Source organism: Dinoponera quadriceps, unplaced genomic scaffold, assembly GCF_001313825.1.
Source record: "Dinoponera quadriceps isolate SergipeBrazil2010 unplaced genomic scaffold, ASM131382v1 scaffold37, whole genome shotgun sequence".
NCBI classification, from domain to species: Eukaryota; Metazoa; Arthropoda; class Insecta; order Hymenoptera; family Formicidae; genus Dinoponera; species Dinoponera quadriceps.
In genome coordinates this window covers 650,284-665,685 of record NW_014554446.1, presented here as the reverse complement: position 1 = coordinate 665,685, position 15,402 = coordinate 650,284, and the positions used below count along the sequence as shown (strand labels likewise).

General features: G+C 44.2%; 3 protein-coding genes across 9 annotated transcripts in view; all 3 read right to left on the bottom strand.

Moving 5' to 3' along the window:
* LOC106749468 (kinesin-like protein Klp10A) overlaps positions 1–4,427 on the bottom strand; it is a 44,892-nt gene extending 40,465 nt beyond the window's left edge. For both annotated transcript variants that reach the window (XM_014628980.1, XM_014628994.1), the window contains exon 1: positions 3,617–4,427. In XM_014628980.1, the coding sequence (XP_014484466.1) occupies positions 3,617–3,683 (67 nt within the window). In that variant the 5' untranslated portion in view covers positions 3,684–4,427. The remainder of the gene's footprint in view (positions 1–3,616) is intronic.
* Positions 4,428–5,680: 1,253 nt separating this feature from the next.
* On the bottom strand, positions 5,681–11,045 carry LOC106749006 (mutS protein homolog 5-like). Its single transcript, XM_014628009.1, has 11 exons — positions 10,420–11,045; positions 9,730–9,909; positions 9,332–9,536; positions 9,019–9,220; positions 8,260–8,496; positions 8,024–8,162; positions 7,325–7,691; positions 6,582–6,794; positions 6,247–6,387; positions 6,021–6,085; positions 5,681–5,850 (listed from the first exon to the last, which is right to left on the bottom strand). The coding sequence occupies exons 1-11, from the start codon at positions 10,941–10,943 to the stop codon at positions 5,724–5,726; spliced, it is 2,400 nt and encodes a 799-aa protein (XP_014483495.1). The 5' UTR covers positions 10,944–11,045; the 3' UTR covers positions 5,681–5,723.
* A 1,759-nt stretch (positions 11,046–12,804) lies between these two features.
* The window catches only part of LOC106749893, an 80,359-nt gene continuing 77,761 nt past the window's right edge, over positions 12,805–15,402 (bottom strand). For 5 of the 6 annotated variants that reach the window (XM_014629821.1, XM_014629830.1, XM_014629812.1 and 2 more), the window contains one exon: positions 12,805–14,167. In XM_014629821.1, coding sequence (XP_014485307.1) covers positions 13,981–14,167 — 187 coding nt within the window. In that variant the 3' untranslated portion in view covers positions 12,805–13,980. Of the gene's footprint in view, positions 14,168–14,235; positions 15,062–15,402 lie in introns of those variants that run through there. The other variant, XM_014629857.1, reaches the window with a different exon arrangement.

Here is a 15,402-nt window from a genome sequence, read left to right as displayed (position 1 = left end):
TGACTCAAAAAACCGAACGCGTACTGATTGAAGGAAACAGAATTTCGGATTCTTATAAATCAAATTCGATTTAAATCGAATAAGAACCAGAAATTCTGACCAAACCAATCTTTTTTCTCCGTGTGCAAATTTAAAGAACTTCAAAATTAATAATCAATATCAGCGTTGATAACGTCGATGTATAAACTTCAGTCTTTCGAGAAAGTCAAACCAAAGCGAGTGATTTGCATGCGATCTTTCCCGTCGGAAATTTTCTGATCTCATCGCCTCCATACTTCGGTTTCTTTTCTTTTCAATCCTAAATTCCCGTGTTTCAATTATTTCCTTTTCCCCTTCGCCCTTAACTTCTGGTTACTTGACACGGGGGAGCGTACCACCGGTAATACATTAGCAGCCAATGTGTAAAATACCGTAAGAAAGAGATTACGAGTTCGAGCTCGGCGAGAATCCCAGAGGGAGCGAGAGAGAGAGAGAGAAAAAGAAAACTTACGCGCTGCCAGACTGGATCTAGGAATCTCTTGCGGATTATGAATGCCCTGATAAGCATTCAGCGGCGCAGGAGTCGACACGGCAAGTAGCCACCGCCGCTGCAATGTCTAAAAGGCCGTTTACTTACGCGGAATATTTTCGCACGAGCCGAAAGTATTGTCTGGGCGGGAGGCGCACCGCCGGATCAATTATGTTGGCCTCCCCCTGAAGCGCCGCGTTCGCTGCCTCACGAACGGACGGACGAACGTGTAACGGTGAGCGATGAGTGTGCATCCGAAGCGCAAACTGCACCGAGCGAAGCTTCGTGGTCGGCTCTCGTCTATAGTTGATAAGCACCGACCGGCCATCGCTCGAGCTCGCACTTTGAATTAAATATCGGAAGATATATTCGCCCACGTGCTCTCTCGCCCAGTAGCTCCTTCGAGGAGGACTGACGCGAGAAGTAAATGGGTTTACCGACCGAACTTCGGCCGATTTACTAGCTCGAGGATATTTCTTCAAGGGGGAATGGAGACGGACAGGTTGATTCGTGGCGATCGTGGATGTGTAACGACGTGTGTAAATGGATGACCGAATTATTAGGGACTGAGATCTTTTCTATTTCTTCCTTTCATTTTTCGCGACTTACAAGGGGACTCGGTAAGACTTGTCAAATTCTGAAAAATCTGAAACTTCGTGGAAATAAAATACATTTGAATCTAAAATATTATATTTTATATTTGGACTGAGAAACTCGGTTCTAGGGATAAAACCCTTAAAAGGAACTATGATTTTGATATTTTTGTTAACTCTCGCAAAAAAAGGTGGAGTAGCAGGACGTGAGATCATAGGGTTATAAATGACTCATGTATATGAATATGCATTCTGTTTCTGAATAAAAAAAGAGCAAAAAAACCATACGGAACGAAGAGCAAGAATATATTTTTCAATAATATAACAAAAAAATTGTGTTAGAATCATAAATGACCCCGACCTTTCCTTACCCTGCTAATACCTTAGAAATCGTGACAGACATTGAAAAAAATGTTAAATAAAAAATTCCACGGCATATGTTTTATAATATTGTGATAATATGTTTTATAATATTGTGATGACAAATTGGAGAATAAAATTTTTCAAACATTTTCAAATTCTTCACCGTTCCTTAATTTCAGAAATTATTTAAGCAAAATTCCAGGTTTCTCAGAGTGGCGGTTACCGAATCTTTCTTACGACTGTCCGCGTACACGCATATGTAATTAATTACGCTCCCAACTTCAATGATTGTAAATAATCTACAATCTAGGAACGCTTGGTTTTCGTTTCTATACTCTTCTCGCGGTATTATCTTGATAGCGTACAAAAGATTACAGGACTGCTCTTATCTTGATGACTAGTTTGGATTAAACTTGTTTCTTTGTTATCGCGAATTTTAGCCATCTAAAAGACACGATTATATTCCGACGACCGGTATAGGCATGCCGAATGATCGATGTCGCGTGTCACATATATATATATATATATAAACAATCGCGAGATCAATAGGAACGAACGTAGATACGTCAGTGACGTCAATTTTGGACCTAATATTTCCGCTCTTTGACGGCGCGAATAATGCGGCATTCACGCTGGGAATTCGTGATTGCGACGGTAGATTTCGATTCCTTCGAGCGACGTAAGGAAATCGTTCCCGTTGTTTACGATTTCAAAATTATTCAAAGCCCGTTATTAACCTGAACTCCGGCATGTACCTCGAAAATAATCTTTCGCTTAACCTTGGAGATACCGAGAGAACGTTAGAGCATTAATAAACAATCCTCTTCGTATGTAATTGCACAAACGTCGCGGAAAGTAAGTCAGTATTTTATAGATTAATTCGAAGCCAAGCGAACGAGTTTCGTGACGCCGCCGGTATGGACTTCCGCTCTTCGATTACGCTAACGAGAACGCGACTCGCTCGTGCTGGAAATTCGCGAGATTTTCGGTCTCGTTCTACATGTCGGGAACAACACGCGCGGTGAAAGGAAGTGCCGTCTTGCGGCTCGATCGGCGGCTTCGGAACGTCCGTTATTGCGCCCGTTCGGAGCAATTCGGATACGCTGGAGTCCGCGAACTCAACTCGCGAAAAGCCACGACCGCTCTTTCGAGAGTCGTTGCTCGGAAACGACCGTCGCTACCTTCGCGATCCCGAAGGAATCGACGCGAAATTCCTTCGGGAAACTCTCCTGTCATTGACATCGTACCTGGTGGTTCGAGGAATTCTATTTACATATTTGCCACATGCCAGGCAACATGAAAAGATAAAGGACGGCGGTAGGAGAGAAGGCAGCTGCGAAATCGCGACAAAAACGGAAAACAAATACGAAGAAACTCGCGCGTGGCCGCCGAGCCAGAGACCATGCGCGAATTTCCCCGTATATAGGAACGCGAGTTCGGACGCGGCCGGTCAACGATGGAAGCAGCCACGACGACGACGGGAGCCCACGCGTGATCATTGACGGTCGCATCCGCGTCGCTATGCGCTGGCCGCGTGACAGCGGTCGCGGAACAAACGCGGAAACGCACGATCGAGGGAATGCAGGCTGACGAAAGAGGAGTGGGGGATGGGAAATGAAGCAAAATGCGTGGAGGAGGACAGGGAGAGGACGCGATAATTCAGAAAGACGAAAAGACTGGAGAGAAGGCGCGAGGTCATCTCAGAACGGAACGGGAAAGAAGGAAAACTGCGAATGGGCGCGCGCGAATAAAACGAAAAACGGTGCGCGCGAGATAGAGAAGAACAGCAAACGAGGGGACGACGGGGAAGAACGGAGCGAGAAAGAGAGAGAATATCTCGAGCGATCGCGCGCACCGACGAGAAGACGACGGGCGAGCGAGAAGGAAGACGAGAGGAAACTGTAGATAAAGGGAGACGAAGGCGAATAGGAACAAGGGAAATCGTAGCGAATAAAGGCAGTGCGAGAAGGAGGGAGCGTGACAGGCGACACAGGACGCAACGAAGACAGAAACAACGGGAGAAAGAGGGAAAGAGCATAGGAGCGAGAGAGAGAGCGAGAGAAAGAGGGAGACTGCGAGACGCGCACGCTCCTCTCCTCGTCTCGCGCACGCACAAACGCATCATATCGGCATAACAGTGTGTCGCACTCACCGTCGGTCCTCTGGATGTTTATGCTACAGCCGACGTCGATGCTGCATGTATGGTGATCCATGGTCATTTAGTCGGTCTCACGCACCGCGATCGACACCATAAAACGCGCCCGTTTTCCGTTACCACCGCAGCGGGATGATTGCACGCGACCGATTAATCGGCTCGCACAGGCGAATCAACGAGCGAGGATGCGTGCGTGCGTGAGAGAAAGAGAACGAGCGAGATGAGGAGACACACTCACGCGATGACGGTTGACAGTTACGTTCGTATTCAAACTCGCGCGGCGAGTCGACCGGCCACCTCTCGTCCCGTCTTGCTTCCTCCGTCTCTATCTCTCTCTCTCTCTATCGCGTTCAATCCTCTCGACGACGACGACGCTCTCCTGCGTCCTTCCTTCTCTCTCTCTATCCGTCTCTTCTCTTTCTCTCACACTCTCCTGCTCTCTCTCTCTCTTCCTTTCGGTCCGTCTCTCGTCGTAAATCCTCGTTTTGGGAACCTCCTCCAAGGCACGCCCGTGCGTAATCCAGCCGCGGCTCTCGCCGAACGTAACGCACCGCGGCAGCAACAACGCGTCGTCGTCCCGTCTTCGGTCCCGTCGCAGTCGTCGCCGACGAGACAGACGGCAGGCAGGCGGTCAATGCGAGCGCGCACGGCACATACACACACGACGACGATCTGTCCGCGTAGCAGCCGAATCGCGGCTCGGCCGTTGGATAGTCTCTCTCGCGCGCGAGAACGACCGTTCGCTTTTGTGCCGAGATACTGCCAGTGTCCGTTATTGACAACGGAAGGACTGCGAACGCCAGCTCCGACCGGCGCGAGTCGACCGTCGCGCCACCTGGCCGCGCGAAATCGCGGGCGCGATCAGAGAGTGATGCGACGTGCAGTGATGAGAGACGCGATGCGCTCAACGAATGATAGATCGAGAAGCACGTCGATCTTCGAACAGCGATTGTGTCTGAAAAACGGTCAGAATAGGCGATTTATTTATTCTTTAAATTGTCACGACCGTATATTAGCGAATTATTGATGATAATACGGATTGATGATGTTAAAGATAAGGAAAGACGCGGTAATCAATCAACCTGTCATTGTGCATATTTGCACTCTTAGAAAAGCGGTCACTCGATCGATTTTCGCGTCGTGCTTCTTTCCGCGCGCCATATTATGTGTCTGATTATTTGAATTCATTATATTAGTTTGAAATTAAAGTAAAGAATTAATGGAAATAATAGCCGTTTGACCAGTCGTTGAGTCGTACTACTTGAATGTAACCTTTGAATATTTAAACCTGTCGCTAAATTGGTTTATTTAAAATGAAATGATCATTTAATACATCATTGCTATATGCTATTTAAAATAAGAGTTCTCAATGATTATATAATGGATCAATTATTGAGTTGGGTTATTTAAAAGTAAAATGTCTGTCTGACCAATAGTTGGGTTGTACCACTTCAATTTGTCGGTAGAAACGGTGGCGACTTGTAGCGGAGACTTTAGAACTAACAATAGTCAGTTTGCTACAATTTTAAAATTACGTTTATATCGAGCTATCTGGCGCCATCTGTCGACGCCGTGGAGGAAACTCGTTGGACTTTTTGGGTTCGGATCTCAACTAAATCAGGTTTGAATCTCAGCCACATGACTCGTTACGTTTCAACCCGTTATTTTTATTAGTTCTAAAATCTCCGCTACGAGCCGCCACCGTTTTTACTGACATAAATCGGAGTTGTAAAATAATTCAATCATTAATCATATCCATCAGAATAAGCATTTCGTTTTTAAATAATTCGACTACATAGACTAAATAACATTTTATCATTAAACTGTACCAATCGACAATGTATTAAACTATCTTTTTATTTTCACATAGAACAATTTAACAATGAGTTAACGACAAGAAACTCATACTTCCCAATAATACAATTTAAATCATTCTTTATTCTTTAATAATACAACCAGACAATAGGTCGAAAAGTCTTTTATTTATATTTATTAACGAGAAATATAAAGGTCCTTTTGACCAGACGAATTAAAATATTTTCCTTACATATTTATATTTAACGTAATTACAAATGATAGTTATTTTTTTTTTAATATTGTTCGTTTAAAAATTCTGTTTAGGACTTTGTCGCAGCTGTCCCATAAATTGACGTATCAACAACTTCAACTCCTCCAAGAACTCCGCTCCAAAATTGTCAGATTCCAGCATTCGTTGGATAATGTGCGTCGCCCTATAAACCAATAAAAATCACAACATTGACGAAACATGTTGCTCACAACATTTTCACGTAATAACCTCGCAATCATTTTAATCAATGCATGAACATTATAACTCTTTTAAATCTATGCATGAACATTATAAATCGACAAAAAAAAGCATTATCAAATCGAAATATCTTACTCCTCTTGTTTTTGCGCTTCCGGTAGTGGCGACGGTAACTCGCCAGCTTTAAATTTATCGTACACCTGCGAAAGTTCGTTAGATCTTTAAACGCACTTATAATAAAAACTAATCGAGCGCCATCACATTAACTCATCTCGCGTTTGTGCGTGTAATTAGCATATAATATTTAGATACAGGTAAGCACATTTTTCTTAATTAATCTTCTTTTTCGATCATTAATTACCTCTAACGCCCGCTTGACCACACGTTCGTCTAAACCCGCGCTTCGAGCAGCTGCATGTGCGAAGCTACGTGTCGAATGTCCATTAATTAGACGGTAAAGATACGCCACGGTACCGTCGTTGTTTGTAATAAACTCGAAGGTCTGTAACGATAAACAACGTGATTACAGAATCAGCATGCCATTCTAGAGCATAATGTGAGCCGATTATCTATTCTGTCCTACTCTATTCCAAAAAGCACATATTATTCAAAGATATACTGTCAACGTAGCAAATAGTCGAAAGATCTCTTCAACATCAATTGCCGCCGAATGCGAACTTGATGCGCGGCTCTCACCTGTTCCTCGATCATGGGGTCGCGCGGCAACATGTTTATCACTCGATGCATGTGCGTGGCCACGAAGACGTGCGGACAGTGAACACCACGCTCGATGAAGTTGTTCAGCACGGCCGCGAGCAACGACAAGCCGCTCACCTCAGACGTACCGTTACCGAATTCATCCAAGATCACGATGGAATTCGGCGTGGACGCGTAAAGAGCGGAGTTTATCTGAAAGACCGATGAGATCGAGCGGCTTCAGTTGTAGCGCTCTAATCGCACTATTCGAAAATCTATCTTTTATGAACACGATACATTGACGATTAATTAATTCGTAAGCAAAGAACAAATATGAAACAGCCAATCAATAATATTTGATATTTCACGCTTCCTCGGTGTGGGGAAACGCTTAATTTAACTCCCGAATTACTCAGGTGGAACGGAAAATGTCGATGACTTCAAAGTGACGTCGTAATAATGAGAAAAAGATTGAAAAGTGAGCCTTATCGTCATTTTCGTGTCATTTTGACGTCATCGCGATTTCGTGTTCTTCATGGATTGATTTCTGATGTTCACGAAACATCGGAAACAAATCCATGGAGAACGAAGCACTGACTCGGAAGTCGCAAATTAGGAATTAATAATATCGCCAAACATCCGCTCTTTTGCGATAAATGAAAGGGAGGGAAGCAAAAAGCGCAATCTCGAGGTAGCTCGACTCGGAGCAATCTCGAGGTAGCTCGACTCGGAGAGACCCGCACCTGTCTCATGTCCTCCAAGAAGGTGCTCGTGTTGAGCGCAACACTGTTCATAGATGTGAGCTGGGTGAGGATGTGAGTCAGTATTCCTATGGTGGCCGATTTGGCCGGCACATAGCAGCCGATGTGAGCCATGAACGCAATAAGCGCGACTTGTTTGAGATAAGTGCTCTTGCCGGAGGCATTCGGGCTGGTCAAGATCTTCACGAGGCTCTTCCCGTTTCCGGAATGGGTGTCGTTACAGACGAACGTCGTAGTGGCAAATTCTTGCAGAGGATGCCGGCCTTGCTCCACCGCTATGATCTGCTGCTCCACCACGCACGGCCTCACGTAATTATGCTCTCGTGCGACCACGTGAAATGCCAGCAATCTGCAATCGTCGGAGAGGAAGACGTTAGACGCACGCATCCTAGAAGTCACGCGCTATCTATCTCGTCGAATGTGAAATTGCTCTTTGCTCGATCTCTCCATCTTGTCTACAGTTCACCCCGGAAGTTGAGGAGTCACTTTGAGATTCGTGGTTCTTCTTGAAAAAGATAAGATCTTTTCGCGTTTGTACATGTGTGTGTGTGTGTGTGTGTGTGTGTGTACGACCGGACAAATTTCTGTTTCTGAACTCGAGCTGGGTAGCCAAGGCGTTGATTTCCTGACGTTTCGCGTTTTCTTAAATAAAAAAAAGTAGCAAGGGTGCGAATCACTCACGTGTCCAATTCGGCGCACAATTGAATCGCGCTGAAGATCGACGCGGCGTGCTTATTGATATACTTCACGAGTTTCAGCATGATGTAGCTCTCTCGTTTATTTATCCTTAGCAGTATATCGCCGATAGTGTCGTCCAGTTCTGCAACCGATCGAATCGACACGATTAGACGACGGAAAAGACCGAAGATCGACGCGTGGAGTTTGAAGTGATCATCAAAGGTGTAGAGTGACGGAACCTTTAGCGCCGGGACTCTTGAAGTATCGTATATCGCCGCTGACGAATTTGAACTCCAGGTTCGGCAAATCGGTATCCTCGCCCGGCGACGGATTCCATCCGGTAATCGCCAGGAGGTATCCGATATTCGGTATGTACACCATCTTACAAGTCGTTACCGACGGCGGAAGATACTCCTTCATGTCTTTCTCTCCCATTCGCGTCAGCGTCTCGGGCAAAGTGCTTCTCGTGTGATGCACTGTGTTCCCACACTTAATGTAATCTATGCTTTTGCACAATTAAGTGCGTACACGTAGACAAAAACAATATTAATTTAAGATTCATATTCTCATATATAAGCAAGAATGTATAATTTTATATGAAGACGTTCTATATAGTCACACTAAAAATATATTCTTGTTATTCAAGAATAATTTCACAAATCGATGGGAAAAATATTGGATAAGAAAGAATATCTTCAAATTAGTACAACTCTTTGAGAGATATCGTTCTTTTTCTTTGATCGAATATATCGTTCCTTTTATCCGATATATTTTTCCTCAATTTATGCAAAAACCTCCTTACTTATATATGAGAATATAAGTCTCGAATTAATATTAATTTTTTTTTCCGTGCAACATACATAGCTATTTCTCGATACGATGATAACGCATTTCAAAAGTTATAATATCTGATGCGCTAAAAATATATAAGTGGATGCTAAGGAGGCCAAAATAATATTGGCAACATGTCGAATTACAAGTGATGAGGATCAGCTTACACTTGTCCAAGTGCGAGTCCACGTTCGACCGGACGATGAAATCGTTCCCGGATCTCTTCGCGCCGAAGTCCACTATGTACTCGAGAAAGTACTTGACATATCGCACTTCGTTCGTGACGCTGTCGACGATTTTATCGAACAGCCTTACCTTTTTACGCTGCTTCTCGCACACGTCGGCGATGTAAATTATCGAGGAGATCGTCTTCGACGCAAAATACAAAATAAAACATGAGACGCATATAATGGGCGTTGTGAATGTCGTTATTTTATGAATTGCTTCATTATTTGCATAAAAATGGTAAAAGGTATGAACCTTGTACAACCGTCGCCAATCGGAGATCTTCGCTTGCTGCGCCAAATACCGATCTAAAGTAACGTTGGTTAAACGATAGAGGTGTTTCAAACACGACGTCCAAGTTTCGACGGTATTCTGGTTATCCGGTTTCAAGCAGAATTCGACGACTTCGAATCTCGCGTTAAGAATCTCGATGTTTCTTGTAGGATGTCGCAGCGTTTTCCTGCAGTGAAATATTTCCATCTTTTACGTGAAGCTTACTGATAATTTGACGTGTGAAATTGAGTAGCAAAAATACGGTAATTAATTCTAAAATTAAGTTTAATTGATGTGTTACAATCATGACCGAGGCTTAGTACTTAGTAGCGTAGTAATACAGCTCTGTATAAATGTGTATGACGTAACCAGAGCCGCACGACACTTGCCACAGAAACTGCGCTCCAGGGCGCGATTGGCAACGATTCAGAAAGGTAAAGAGGCTGCCACTTTGCTTCTTCGACGCCACGTCGCCGCACTTGAAGAGACTCGGGTGGTGTCTGGTGTGCACGATATTTAGCGTCTCGTATGTATCATCATCTATCATAACGATGTCGCGCCTATAAATCCCGTTCACAATCGATAAAAATACACCGTGCATTTCAAAAATCCACAAAAAGTGAAATACATTTCAGAATAATAAAAATAAAATATTGAGGAAGAGAAATAAGAATATTCGCATCAAATATAGTAAAATATAGTAAAAAGTAACTCGCGAATTTTAACAAGTAAATCAACAATCGACATGTTAACGCCCATTATTCGAGTGTTAAAAAATATACAATTTAATAAATTAATTTTCCTGTTGAGGCTCCTGGTCCTTCGCTGCAATTATCTTGTATGATGTCAGAAACGAGAAAACACATATTCCAAATTTGTATGTAAGAATTTCGGGCATATCTTTGGGTCATGACTTTTGACGTCATTAATCAGGATGACGAGGAAACAGGAGTCTTAGTAAATAAATAGAGAGATAAATAAATAGATAAATTAAATAAACAAATAAATAGGTAAATAAATCATAAGGTAAATGAATAAATAAGGGCGCGAAAAAGGGCTCAGGGACTCACAACGTCACGCTAGTTACAGACACGAAATTGGGCTTGCCGGAAGGATCCAACGCGAGATTGGCCCAATGTTGGTCAACGTAGATCAAAAGCAGACCCAACGCGTGAATCATGACGATCGACTTGAAGTTCAATAGACCCTGCAAGAAAACCAGCCTCTCGACGTTGTTCGCGTTCGCCGGCTCCGACTGGAGCTTGAGGCATCGCACCCTGTGATAGCATCTGTCGAAGCCGTGCTCCTTCTTCCGCATCACCTTGAGCGAGACTCGCGCCGACCCATCGCTGCTGTTAGTCGACATGTTCGGATCGCCCGACGTCGTTTCCGACGTTACCAGAGCTTCGATCGCGGCGAGGAACTCCTCGGACGTGCCTGAGATCGTGATGACGTAGCGCGGCTGGCACTGCCCGTACAGCGCCTTCGTGATGTTAAAGTAAACGCCATCGTCGTAGGTGTCGTCCATCACGGACAACTCGGACGTGAGGATGTTGTAGTAGGCCGCGCCCAAGTGATTATTCGACCAGATCATAGCCAAAATGATCTGCGGTAAATGGTCCGTTAGCGGCCGGCGTGTCAATTTGATTGTTTATGTTTCCAACAGCTAATTTCCAGTAATATATAAAGATTGAGGCAATAAATGCACTGAGAAAATGTGTCGAAAAAATAAAAGATATTTATTCGGTGGGTAATAACATATTTACTTAAATCTCTCTTTAAATTTTTTAATTTAAATAAAATAAACAATTGCTTTCGTGAAAAACTATAGATTTAAGAAAATGTATATTTTTTAACTCTTTTTAAGAAACACTTTTCTCAGTAATTACATAATATACAAAATATGTATATTACTATCAGTAAATATGTTAATATCATTGAATAAATATTTTTTTTATTTTCCATACATACTCGTATTTTCATTCAGTGTTATATCACCACCTTGAATATCTTCGAAATGTGAAAGTAGGAGAGAAATTCGTTTTTTAACATAAATTCCGCCGATACCAACGCTTCATCGCTCGAACACTTTCTGTAAATGTGAACTTTTTTCATCGTCATTTAGTCGTTGATTAAATATTTTTATTTTTCAAAGATATCCCAGGTGGTAATATTCATTGCGTCATCTTGTATACCAATGTCTCCGATAAAGAAATAACTCTAATACGATCTGAGACTTCTGAGAAATAAACAGGCTTTAATTAGAGATGTTTGTAAAATAATTATCTCTAATGGTTGAGAATACGACTCAAATATTTATCCGCGAGATAAGGCGCACGCACGCGAGGAAAGGCAGGCATATTGCCAGCGATCGAATTCGCGTCGCGTTTTTTCAACGGCGACAACTCGCCACGGCTCTCTCCACGCAATTACCGCCGCTGTCACATTAATTACGCTGAAACCGAGTAAAATACCGATAAAATTAGCCGATGGACGGAGAAACAAGTGGTCGAAAGAGCGTTACAAAATGTTAAAGAGCAGTCGGGAATTTGAAAGCTATTACTTCCGCGCGAGCACATTCTGCAATTTGTGCCTTTTTTCCTTCCCTTTTTTTGCTATTTTTTTTTTTTAATGCCAGCCTCGTCTACATCGGAAAAAATTCTCGAACCACGTTGTAGAACTGGATTTTTGAACTGATGACTTCCTCACGGGCGCGTAAGCTCTGCAATTTGCGCGCGTGTTCCTCTTTTTAATACTAGCCTCGTCTCTATCGGTAAGATTCTTGAACTGTGCGGTCGAGTTGGACTTGTTCCGAGGGATCTGCACCGTCGCCGCGCGCGACGTCGGGACGCTTTGCACACTGGACTCCTCCTCGTCGCTGCTGCTTTCGTTCAGTATCGACTCGAACTGCACTTGGCTGAAGCAGAGAACACCCTTGCGAGAAAAACGTATCGACGTTCGCCACGTTGATTGAGACTAACGTGATCGAGCGGCGTACATGTTAGCCAAGGAAGGAGTCGGCGGCGCGGCGATTCTCGGAAGCTTCGGCGGATTCATCATCCCTTTCCTCGTTTTCTTCAAACGACGTACAACAATGTTACGACTTCCTCGAGAACTCGATTAAATATGGATGCCCGCCGCACTATACAGCAGCGCGCACACGCGTCGGATTTCAAAAGTCCCTAAACTGCACTTCTTTAAGGTTTCTTGGAACAATGTGAAGTTAGCAACTAATAGAATCGACTTCCCATATGTCACTATCGTTCTGTAGGTTTAAGTTAAAGTAAACGTACCAATCTCTGGACACGATCACAAACATGCCAACAAACTGACATTGAAGTTAACAGATTGCACTTTACGCGCGCAGTATAAAATACAAAGTAATCATTCAAATGGTCGCCTTTCTCAGCATCGAATGCGTGGGTAAAGGTTGAGGAAGAAATTCACACCGCCACTTAACAACGTTATCCTTTGTTTGATTACATTACATGAGCAAATAGTTGCAGTTCGCCTGCGCAATTGTTATCTGTACATAATTACAAAATACTGCCCTAAACCTGTTGAGTAATGTACCCGGTATTACTGGTTCTCACCGACGACGTGGTTTCATAAAACTGGTTATAAAACGACATCGCACGCACGCACGCACGCGCGCACGCTCGCGTAGCAAGCTTATGATCTTTGATTCCACTCTTGATTTTTTTGTTAATGCTTATATGACAAACATAAATAGTAGATGGACGTAGACCGAGGGAGTCGTACGGAACACATTTGGTTAGGAGTTAGATCGTGTTACTTGTTACACACCATAGAAATATTACTTGACATTAGTTCCACGTACAATAATGCTGCATGAAGAACGATTACTACGTCGCGCGTTGTCTCTTTCGCGCGATCCGTTATATATACACTCGCGCATCGGGGAAACATTAAAGAAATTCGAGGAGCACTTTCTAAATCGGAGCACGGAAAGCTATTCCTCCTCCGATCGAATCGCTCGAGACACTTCTTTCGCGCGAGATTTCCTCGACGAATCGGCAGACTACTCAACGTACTCGGACTATCGGCATTCTACGGACGCCTTCGAACGTTTTTTTTGGTTCAGATAAATCTATACGGGATGCGCGCCGAAGGTCCACGAGGGGAACAGTACTCCTCCTCTCGAATCCGATGTTTCCAGAGTCCCTCAATTAAGAGTTCGGCCATTTCCTGTTTTTTGATGAGGAATGGTGCTTGATTTGTCACTAAAAGTTCCTTATTTATGAAGATTTTTCTGACGATATTTATGTTACACACACATGTATCTTATCATATATAATATTATTAATAAAAATTGATTTATTAATTTCTTAGAAAATAATCTTTCCATTACTTTATTATTATTCATCTCCCATCTTGAAATGACATTTAGTTACAAATAGAGTTCATTTATTTGACAATCCTCACTTCCGCAATTTTTGATCAAATATAAGGAACCAGACCAGTCGGTAGAAAGTCGAGGATGGTCAGACTCTTACTTGAAGGACTCTAGATGTACGCTTTCGAGACAAGTGACGCGTCGGATTTCCGTGGGAAACTTCGCCGGAGAATCTCGAGAGTAGCTCGTCTCGCTTGCAAGATCCAACGGGCCTCTAACTCGGTATAGGCGGAGGTGGCTGTGGATTGAAGGAAATGGGTCGATAGCTCTTCTCCCTGACGAAGGGCTGCACTGCGTTCAACACGAAGCCGTTCATAGGGTTTCGTTCCTGCTTGACCGGCTCCACCGGACTCTCGTCCTCCGAGCTGGCGGCCTCCTCGCTGCGCTCTGGGCTAGCCGACCTAGTCAACCGTTTCTTACTCTTTTCGCTCCGTTTCGACACTCCCTCCCACCCCTTCCCTCCCCCCTGCCTCCCGTCCTGCCTACTTTGGCACCAGCAGAGAACGACTCGCGGCTCGAAAAATTTCATCATCTCGCCGTCTTGTCGCGCCGCCGGCGACCGATCGAGATCAACGCGCGACGGGCAGGACGACAGCCTGAGAAGCCCTTCTGTGCGAAAGTTCAAAGCGATTCGCGCGTCGTACGCGATTCACGGTCCCTCCCGGACATCGAGAGAAACAGCCACGGCAAGAAGATTCTAGGTGGTCCCCGGAGGAGATCAATATTTTGCCGCGCCGCTTGAGCACACGTGACGCCTCTGCTGTATTTGTCAACGCGCCGAACGCCAAGGCGAACGCCTATTCCGACACGTCGCCGAGAGTGGATCTAGTAAAATATTAGCATAGTCCGTATATAGACGCGGGACAAGACCGGGCGCGAGGAACGGCGTTCGCCGCGGCGGCGTTCGACGCGTCGCGGGAGATAAACCAAGACGCAGTATCATCAATGAAGGAGCGACATTCTTTCTCTCTTTTTCTCTGTCTCTGTCGGTTTCCCTCTCTTTCTCTCCATCTCTCTCTCTCTCTCTCTCTTTCTCTCTCTTTTTCTCACACTCATATTTCCGATGCGTCGGTTTATCCGCTCTCGTACGATGCCAATTTTGCCACCAATACACATATATCCGTTATGCCATCCTCGCCCAATGTAGTAGTTAGAAGCGCGACCGTGTCGTACTCGGCTTGCGTTGTTCTCTCATTTTGTTTTACTTTTGTATGTTTGTTTGTTTGTTTTTTAAAAGAAGCGTTGTTAGATGACTAGAGGTGTTAAGACTACTTACTTTACGCCCACCTTAAAACCTGCGTAGGATAAAAAAATCAAAAAGCCAAGAATTAGTGGGTCGCACAGGTTCACAGCGCGGCATCGTTGCCGAGTGCGATTAGTAGATTTAATCACTACGTCTAATTTAGCGGACATCGATACACACTCATGTGTGCGCACGTTAACTTGCAACGGGAACGCAAGACAAGCTGTCGCACCGATGGTCGACCGTATACGTAACGTCGAGATAATGAACGGACGGATGTGCCGTTGTGAGTGCTGTGTATACCGAAGCGAGCGTGGTAAACGGTCCCGAGATCTTTGAATAGGAAAGAGAGAAGGTGAAGAGAGACGATACTTTGAACTTTCAAGAAGGATA